The 10,413-nt window shown below is 38.7% G+C and overlaps 1 protein-coding gene and 1 pseudogene across 2 annotated transcripts; one reads left to right on the top strand and one right to left on the bottom strand.

Moving 5' to 3' along the window:
• Positions 1–953: 953 nt before the first annotated feature.
• Positions 954–1,499, bottom strand: LOC107145310 (annotated as a pseudogene). The gene has a single exon (XR_001503893.2). The product of XR_001503893.2 is annotated as a ubiquitin-40S ribosomal protein S27a-like (transcript).
• A 3,202-nt stretch (positions 1,500–4,701) lies between these two features.
• Positions 4,702–10,179, top strand: LOC107145033 (zinc finger protein 709-like). The gene is made up of 3 exons (XM_048795429.1): positions 4,702–5,900; positions 6,107–6,164; positions 7,041–10,179. The coding sequence occupies exons 1-3, from the start codon at positions 5,867–5,869 to the stop codon at positions 8,941–8,943; spliced, it is 1,995 nt and encodes a 664-aa protein (XP_048651386.1). The 5' UTR covers positions 4,702–5,866; the 3' UTR covers positions 8,944–10,179.
• Positions 10,180–10,413: the final 234 nt, after the last annotated feature.

A 10,413-nucleotide genomic window follows, 5' to 3' on the forward strand; every position in this document is an offset into this window, starting at 1 on the left:
GACTGACCCTCAGCCCCGGGGCTTGTGGGGGCAGGAGGCGGACAGATCTGTGGACCCTTCTGCCAGGGCCCCCTACTGGAAATCAGCGCCCGCTGGACATTGGTTTAGAAAATGCGGATGGAGGAAGGCACAGCTGCATTTAAGAGAACCGCAAAGCAGGGAAGCCCAGCTGTGAAGTCTGCAGACCTCTCAGTGGTTCGGCAGAAAGGACTTTTCTTTCTAGAGGGGAGCAAAGGGGAGTACAAAGAAGGTGGCGGATGAAGGGAGGATGGAGGGTGGCAGCATCGTCTTAGGACGTTTCACCCTTGGGTGGGTTGGTTGGTTGGTTGGTTTGCTAACCGACATTGAACTCAGGGTCCTTAACCGCTGAGGCATATCCCCAAGCACTGCCTATCCCCCACCTCCGTGTTTTTTTTGTAGTGGGGATTGAACCCAGGGACACTTTACTCAACTACATACATCCCCAGCGCTTTTTCTTTTTTATTTTGAGACATGGTTGTCAGTAAGTTGGTGCAGCTGGCTTTGAACTTGAGATCCTCCTTTCTCTCAGCCTCCGGAGGCACTAAGATGTATCTTTCATTGATTACCTCTACCCTTGAGCGTTTTTCTTAAGTGATCCTTCATTTTTCTGAAATTGTTTCTCTGTCTCTTTGTCCAGCTTTTTGTTTGGTTTCAGTGGTGTTGTTTTTAATTTGACATTGATTTTTTTTTTTATACTTGATATACAGAAAGGTCCTGTGTGTATATTAAGGTCCTGTGTGTTTTGCAACCATGCTACACTCCAGTATTAATTGCAGGAGTTTTTGTTGGTTCTTTGGGATTTTGTAGGTAGGCAATAATGGCACGTGTGAGAAGTCGTTTTTTATTTGTTTCATCTCAGTCTCAATGCCTATCATTATTATTTCTTATGGTTTCTCTGTACCTATTGGTTTGATCTTAGAGTTTTTGTTGTTTATCTTTTTTAGTTCATGTCTTTTATTATCTTAAATACATTACTTGTCTTCTGGTTTGTTGAAGCAGTAAGTCAGACAACACTTGCCACAATAGTGTCTGTCAAAGTGGCTGGCCATAAAAACTCCTGCACCACATTCATCTGAAGGACACTCACGATGAAGGCGGCTAATTTTGCCATTTTCATCCACGTTATAATATTTCAGGACAGCCAACTTAACCTTCTTTCTCTTATGCTTTTCTTCTTGGGAGTGGTGTGAGACTTCTTCTTCCTTTTCTTAGCAGTACCACAAAGCCTCAGCACAAGATGAAGGGTGGACTCCTTCTGAATGTTGTAGTCAGACAAAGTACGTCCATCTTCCAGTTGCTTACCAGCAAAGATCAGTCTTTGCTGATCAGGAGGAATTCTTCCTTATCCTGGATCTTGGCTTTTACATTTTCTATAGTGTCCGAGGGTTCAACCTCGAGTGTATTAGTCTTCCCTGTAAGGGTTTTTACAAAAATCTGCATCTCGGTGGTGGTCCCACCGCAGATGGCGGATTGGAAAAGGTTTGTTGTTTATCTTGTTGAAATGATCAATTACATGAGTTGACTTTTTAATGTTTGGTCATTGTTTATAGTAGGGGCTGGGGTTATGGCTCAGTGGTAGATGCTTTCCTAGTGAGGCACTGGTTCGATTCTCAGCCCCATGTACAAATATATAAAATAAGGTCTATTGACAACAAAATATTTTTGAAAAATACTTGAAAGAATTTCTACTTGGATTTTGTTGGAGTATTGTGTTTAAATAAGGATAGATGTAATATACCATTATTTGTTGTGGGCTTTTTTCTTATTTATTTATATATTTATTTTTGCAGTGCTGGGGATCAAAGTCAGGGCCTCATCTGTGCTAGGCAGGTGCTTTACTGCTGAGCTATCCCCAGACCCTGTTGAAGATTTTTTCATCCTTATTCATAAAAAATTTTTGTCTTCTCTCTCTCCTCCCCTGTACTGGGATTGAAACCCAGGGAACTCTCACTGAGATACATCCCCAGTTCGTTCGTTCGTTCTTTCTTTCTTTCTTTCTTTCTTTTGAGAACCTCAGTCATTCCTTTATCTCTCTATATATCTATTTATTTTGTTTCTTATAATGTCTATCTAGTTTAGTATCATGGCCCTATAGGACTCATACATTATTAAGAAGTACTTTAACATCTATTACCTGGAGAAATTGTGATGATTGGTGTTATTAAATGTTAGAATTAGCCAAAGAGACCAGTCAGTGAGCCTGCTTCTCCCTGTTGTTGAGTTGCTATTGTTTCTGTAATACATAGTGCCTTATTTACATTGATTATCTTTCCTCAGTGAGATAGTGTGGGTTGTTTCTTTCCAGAAATTGGTTGATTTCTTCCAAGTTATTTTTCTGTGCTTTACTTAAAATTATCTTGCTCTGGTTTGGCAGTTATCCAATGTGGTACATTAAACTGTTGATTAAAGGTCTTTCTTCTTTTCTAATACATGCATTCATTGTTTTAAGTTTCCTCCCTATGCACTGCTTTTTCTGTATCCCACAAGTGATGTTAACATGTTTGTTCATGTTCACATATTTCAAAATACTTAAATTTCTTTGGTATTATTTCTTTCAATGCCTGTGCCATTCAACCATGGAGTGTGCAGTTTCTTGGACATTTTCCAGCTATGTTTATGCTATTGATGTCTGGTTTCATTTCAGTATGGTCTTTCAGTATAGAAAGTGAGCAACTGACTATGATTTCTTGCTGCGGCCCATGAAACTTCAACAAAGGATCTTGAGTACTGGGGACTGGAGATGGAGAAAAACACAGAGACATTTTTAAGCAAAGCTGGGGCCAGGTGGGACACTGCCTTCTGATGGAGGAACAGTGACCCAGAACTAGCTCTGCAAGTTTATTATATAGGAAAAAAAAAAGTTTATTATATAGGGACTCCTAATCAGGAAGTTTAACTATTGGGGCATTGTAAAGTGTTCAAATTCAAAGCTTGTGAGTTATTAAGAAGCTTCTTTGTGCACTAAAAAGTTACAGAGGTAGAAACTGCTGTACCCAGAAACAGCAATGTACTGGAACATTTGATAACTGAAGTCTGTGAAGTCAGAGCCGAGTGTCAAGACTGTTCACATCCTCACCTTTGGCAAGGAATGTTTCCCAGGCTTGGCCTTTGCCACAATGTAGGATCAGCTGATGACTATGGGCTCATCTGCTCCCCACAATTTGTGTTCCTTTAGGTTTGTAAAATGTGTCTTGTAGCTCAGAACAAGATAGAATTGGTAAAGATTCTGTATTGTGGTAGAGCAAAATGGGAACTTTGGCAGTTTAAGAGCTGTCAGGCTGTGGTTTTTGCCTGTGGACACACAGAAGCTCAGCTTACTGACATGTAAGCATAGAGGCTTGTGGTGGCTAACAGGTACCTATAAAAGATAACTGCAGTGGCAGAAACAATAAACCAAGCAATAGAGACAGAACAATCCTACTTTAGGCTTGGTGTAGTAAAAGTCCCTAAGTTGTAGGAGCTAAGAGTCCCTGGGCAGTTGACAAGCTTGCATCCATATAAGAAATATAGAATGTGGGCTGGCGCTGTAGCTCATCGGCAGAGAACTTGCCTAGCATGCATGAGTCACTGGGTGAGATCCCAGCACCACATAAAAAGAAACAAATAAAATAAAGGCATTCTATCCATCTACAATTTCAAAAAAAAATTTTTTTAAATGTAGAATACACCTTCCAATATAATTGCACCAACTCCCTTGCCTTGATGTACCCCAAACATGCTTATATAAAGTAATGGCCCTGCTGTGCTCAGTGCTCAGACTTTGGGATTTATCTCTCTGGGCTGTGACACCATGAATAAAGTATTGCTTTCAGATATTGGTGTCCTGACCCTCATTAACAGCTTGTTTTCTGCCAGTCTTTCTGCAGAACATTCACATTTAAGGTAATTACTTAAATATGAATTGATGGTAATTACTTAAATTACTTAAATGTAATTACTTAAATGTTTCCTTGGGGCTGGGGTTGTGGTTCAGTGGTAGAGCGCTTGCCTAGCACATGCGAGGCCCTGGGTTTGATCCTCAACACCAAATAAAAATAAATAAAATAAAGGTATTGTGTCCAACTACAACTAAAAAATAAAATAGAGTGTTTCCTAATTTAAAAGAGCAATAAAATTATCACTCTCTTATTCCAACGAATTTAAATATCATTAGAGGTTCATTATGCCCAGAGGCTTTCATAAATTAGTTTTTTGCCTTTGTTTTCTTCCTTTTTTTTTTTTTTCTTTTTTCTTGTTGGTTTGGGTTGATGCCAAAGGCCCTAAATCACTGAGCCACATCCTAAGCCTTTTTTAAAACTTTTATTTTTTTTAAATTTTTTTGTGGTGCTGAGATTGAACCCAGGGCCTTGTGCATGCCAAGCCTTCTACTAACTGAGCTATATCCCCAGCCCCAAAATTAATTTCTTTCTTTCTTTCTTTCTTTTTTTTTTTTGGTACCAGGGATTGAACTCAGGGCACTTGGCCACTGAGTCACATCCCCAGCCCTATTTTTGTATTTTATTTAGAGACGGGGTCTCACTGAGTTGCTTAGTGCCTTGCCATTGCTGAAGCTGGCTTTGAACTCATGATCCTCCTGTCTCAGCCTCCTGAGCCACTGGGATTACAGGCGTGCTCCACCACACCAGGCCCAAAATTTATTCCTTTATCTTATTTTTTAAAATATTTTGAAACAGGGTCTCACTATATACAAGTCAATGGGATTATGGGAGTGTGCCACTGTACCAGGCATGACCTAGTTTTTGTTTTCCTAGGAAAAGGACTTGTTTTTAGCATTTTTGCAATTTTTATAGGTCCTGTGAGAGGTGACACCTTGGTGACACTGAAATCTTTTTAAGAACATGTACCACTTTTCCCCTTATTTTATTCAGCTTTGACATTCTCCAACAAAAATCTTAATAATTACCTATGAGTATACTGAGTTATCCTTCATGAGTCTTATTTACTATTATATTCTTGTGGATGTACAGAAACTAACATACAGGCTTCCAGTTATGGTGCCTTAGTGTAACCCCAAATGATGTGCTTAATTCCCTAAATAAAGAGTTGTAAAAAGAGGTTTTGTTTTGTTTTGTTTTGTTTTTGTGATGCTGGGGATTGAACCCAGGGCTTTGTGCATGCAAGGCAAGCATTCTACCGACTGAGCTATATCCCTAGCCAAAAAAAGAGTTTTAAAATCTGATCCAGTTCACTAAAGATTCATCACCCAGGTGTATTTCAGGGGATAATGAGATAGGCAACATCTAACAAGCATGTCAAAGTCTCACAAACATGTAGAGGAGCAACAAGATTTAAACAGGCTGAATTTTGTTGGGATAACCTGCTTAGGAACCCAATTCCCTCTTTACAGTTATGCTGGTGAGGGTCATACTAACAGTAGTTCCCAGATATCAACAAAGATCAAAGTTTGTCCTCAAGTATTTCTAAGAATATGCTGTCTCCTAACAGCTACTGATATTACGTGCAGCACATGTTGGACTTTGTGGTGAGAAGGGCTAAAGATGAGTGTACAAAGAGAATTGGAGTGATCCAGGAGCACAGCCAGAGTTCCTGTTCTTTTTGTTACTCTAACAAGTAGATATGATCCAGCATCAGAATTGATGTGAGAGGATGTGAGCCTGGCTGGAGAGTAAGAGTGTGACACCCAAGTGATGGAGTATTGGGAGACACAATACCATATGAGATTCTCACAAACTGAGTGTAGGTCTGCAGTATGTCTCATTTTCCTCCTTGGAATACCTGTGGGATATTTTAGGAGTCGGTGACCTTTGAGGATGTGGCTGTGAACTTCACCCTGGAGGAGTGGGCTCTGCTGGATCCTTCCCAGAAAAAGCTCTTCAGAGATGTGATGCAGGAAACCTTCTGGAACCTGACCACTATAGGTAAGGGTGACATTTTTTTCCCTCACTTTGTCAATCAGAGAATGGTTTTTACTTGCCTATCAGTTCTGTTCCATGATCTGGAATATGGAAGGTTCACATTCTGATGACTATACTGGCATGATGACATTATTCAACAGATCTACAAGACACTGATAATTTTTATGTAATGTTGAACTGACAATGATGTTTCTGGGTCTGCATTTTAGGAAAACACTGGAAAAATCAGGCCATCGATGATCACTATATTTCCTGGAGAAATCTAAGGTAATTGAACTCACAAGATAAGGCAATGTACCTCATAAATCTTGGAGTAATGTATAAAAACGTCATGAAGAGAGAGGGCTGGGGATGTGGCTCAAGTGGTAGCGCGCTCACCTGGCATGTGTGCAGCCCGGGTTTGATTCTCAGCACCACATACAAACAAAGATGTTTGTCCGCCAAAAACTAAAAAACAAAAATAAATAAATATTAAAATTCTCTCTTAAAAGAAAAAAAGAAATGGAAATCTTTAAAAAAAAAGTCATGAAGAGAAGGAAAATATACATGCCATGATTTAATCTGTTTTTTGTTTTTGTTTTTGTCTTTTTTTTTTTTTTTAACAATACATACAGTTTGAGTGGGAAAGTTCAAGATCCAAAATGTTCCAGTATGGGAACCATTTGCTGTCTTAAGTGACACTTTCTGATAATTTATTTTATATATATATTATATACTGTGTTCCATACACAAATTACTGGATATGTATGAAATTACCCTCAAGTGGGACCCATTTTGAAGGTATCTTATCTGAATTTTGTCCCATGCATTTCACATAAATAGTACTCTTTTGTAATTTGATAAACATCTTCAGGATTAAAAAAATACATTACTTGGAAGGAGTATTTAGAACCCCAAGGTAATTGGTAGTGCATACCTGTAATCTCAGCGATTGGGAGACTGAGGCAGGAGGATCACAAGTGGGAGGCCAGCACCTTAGTGAACTCCTGAGCAACTTACTGAGAGGCTGTTTCAAAAAATGAAAAATAACTTTAACAGGACTGGAATGTAGCTCAATAGTAAAGCTCACACAACATAAAATCTGTTGTTCTGGTAGATCATTAATAAGTAAATCCTTAGTAATGTAGTTTCTGTTCTTTGCAGAATTCAAGTGATTGAGAGACTCTGGGAACAGAAAGAAGATAATCAGTATGGAGAAATATTCAGCCAGATCTTAGATCCTCTTATAAACAAGAGAAGTTCTTCTGGAGTAAAACCAAGTGAACACCATGTGTGTGGAGATGTCCTCGTTGCAGATTCATCCCTAGCCGTGCCCCAGACAGCTCATGTTAGACACAAAGCACATGGGTATCTGGAACATGGAGGGAAGCCATATGAATATAAGGAACATGGGAAAGCCTTCCATGATCCCCAATGTTTTCAGAAGCATGAAAGAACTCTCACAGCAGAGAAACCCCATGTGTGTAAGCACTGTGGAAAAGCATTTAGTTCTTCTAGGTACATTAAAGTTCATGAACGAATTCACAGTGGAGAGAAACCTTATAAATGCAAACAATGTGGCAAAGCCTTTCGTTTTCCCAGTTCCCTTAAAATTCATGAACAGATTCACAGTGGAAAGAAACCCTATGTGTGTAAGCAATGTGGAAAAGCCTTTAGCACTTCCAGATACATGAAAACACATGAAAAAATTCACAGTGGAAAGAAACCCTGTGTATGTAAGCACTGTGGAAAAGCCTTTAGTTCTTCCTATTATATTAAAATCCATGAACGAATTCACAGTGGAGAGAAACCCTGTGTATGTAAGCAATGTGGAAAAGCCTTTAGTTCTTCCTATCGCCTTAAAATCCATGAACAAGTTCACCGTGGAGAGAAACCCTGTGTATGTAAACAATGTGGAAAAGCCTTTAGTTCTTCCTATTACATAAAAATCCATGAACAAATTCACAGTGGAGAGAAACCCTATGTTTGTAAACAATGTGGGAAAGCTTTTCATTTACATAGATCCCTTCAAAGACATGAAATAACGCACACTAGAAGGAAACCCTATGTATGTAAGCAGTGTGGGAAACAATTTATTTCCTCCAGCTCCATTAGAAAACATGAACGAATTCACAGTGGAGAGAAGCCTTATACATGTAAACAATGTGGGAAAGCCTTTCCTTTTCTCAGTTCTCTTCAAATGCATGAACAAATTCACAGTGGAATAAAACCATATGTATGTAAGCAATGTGGAAAAGGCTTTAATTCTTCTAACCATATGAAAACACATGAACGCATTCATAGTGAAGAGAAACCTTATACATGCAAACAATGTGGGAAAGCTTTTCATTTCCCCAGATCCCTTCAAATACATGAAATAACCCACAATGGAGAGAAACCCTTTGTATGTAAGCAGTGTGGAAAGGGCTTTAGTTCTTCCAGCTCCATTAGAAAACATGAACAGATTCACAGTGGAGAGAAGCCCTGTGTATGTAGGCAATGTGGAAAAGCCTTTAGTTCTTTCTATTACATTAAAATCCATGAACGAATTCACAGTGGAGAGAAACCTTATAAATGCAATCAATGTGGGAAAGCCTTTCATTTTCCAAATTCCCTTCAAATTCATGAACAAATTCACAGCGGAAAGAAACCTTATGTATGTAAGAAATGTGGAAAAGCCTTTAGTTCTTCCAGCTCCATTAGAAAACATGAACGACTTCACAGTGGAGAGAAACCCTATATATGTAAGCAATGTGGAAAAGGCTTTAGTACTTCTAGATGCATGAAAACACATGAACAGATTCACAGTGGAGAAAAACCCTGTGTATGTAAGCACTGTGGAAAAGCCTTTAGTTCTACCTATTATATTAAAATCCATGAACGAATTCACAGTGGAGAGAAACCTTATGAATGCAAGCAATGTGGAAAAGCCTTTTGTTTTCCCAATTCCCTTCAAATTCATGAACAGATTCATAGTGGAAAGAAACCCTACATATGTAAACAATGTGGAAAAACCTTTAGTTCTTCCAGCTCCATTAGAAAACATGAACGGATTCATAAGGGATAGAAACCCTATACAGGTAAACAATGGGAAACCTTTCAGTCATTCTGATGCTATCAAAAGACGTGAGAAAACACTGGAGATAAACCCTATATGTGTAAGCAATGTGAAATAGGCTTTAGTTCTTCTAGCCCCATCAAAGCACATGAATGAATTCACAGGGAAGAGAAGTCCTATACATGTAAACAGTGTGGGAAAGCTTTCATTCAGTCCTGTTCAATCAGAAGACACGAAATAATGTACACCAGAGAAAAACCCTGTGTATGAAGGCCATGTGGCAAAGCCTACAGTTATCCCTGTCCCCTCAAACAACATTAAAGAATTCACAGTGAAATGAAAACATGCATGAGAGCAGTGTGGGAAATCCTCCAGTGATTCCTCCACACAGAAAGAATGCACACTGGAGAGAAACCCTGTGTGTGTGAAGAAAGCAGCGAAGCCTTCACTCCCTCCAGTTACCTTCTCAAACGTCAAGGATTCACTTTTGAGAGAAACTCCATGAGTGTAAACAAAGTGAGAAAGCCTTCACTACAGTTCTCTGTGTGTGTGTGTGTGTGTGTGTGGTGCTGGGGATTGAACCCAAGGCCTTCTATATGCAAGGCAAGCACTCTACCAACTGAGCTATATCCCCAGCCCCTCACAGTTCCCTTTGATACCATGAAACAATTCACACGGAGGAGAAACCTTAATGATATCAGCAATGTAAAACCGTCTTTTTCTCAGATTGCTTCAACTACACGGAAGAACACACTGGAGAGTAACTGTGAATATAGAAAAGTGGGAATAAACTTTGTTGCAAACATGAGAATACAGGTGCAATAACTTTTATTATTGCAAAGGATATGGGAATGCTTGTCATCTTGGTTCAGGATACTCCTATAAATGAACACAGTATGCAGTGGACCCTGCAATAGAAGTCATGTTCAATGATCTACATTTGGTTCACATGTAAGAAGTCACAGTGGATTAAAACCCTGTGAATGTGAAATATTCTCAGAAGAGAATTCTCCTGTTGTAAGATAGTTTCAGAGGCCTATGAAAATTCTTCATGTAGCAGAATTCTATATGTGCAATTGATATGAAGAACTTGGTGCAAAATAATTAGTTTAGAAGTCTCCAGAAACTGTACTACCTAGAGATTTCCCAAAACTTATGTTATTTTGACCAGTAATTCATTCTTAAAGTAATTTCTGCACTGTGTGTTTCTAATCTGGATTCTTTGAAATAAAGATTGAGGTGAAACATTTCTGAGTTTAGTTTAGGTAGGCTGTACTATCTGAGTTTAATAGGTACTATATTTTGAATCAAATCTGGTAGTATGTCTTCTAACATTTTGAAGCATGTTGGCTCCAAAGCAATTTGATATGTATTTCTAATATGCCATTAGACTTTATTTATATGTAGTTTTTTTTTGGGGGGGGGCGGGTAGCAAATGTAATAGTGTCTTTTTTTATTAAATTATTTATTCTAATTTAT

Source organism: Marmota marmota, unplaced genomic scaffold, assembly GCF_001458135.2.
Source record: "Marmota marmota marmota unplaced genomic scaffold, marMar, whole genome shotgun sequence".
Lineage (NCBI taxonomy): Eukaryota > Metazoa > Chordata > Mammalia > Rodentia > Sciuridae > Marmota > Marmota marmota.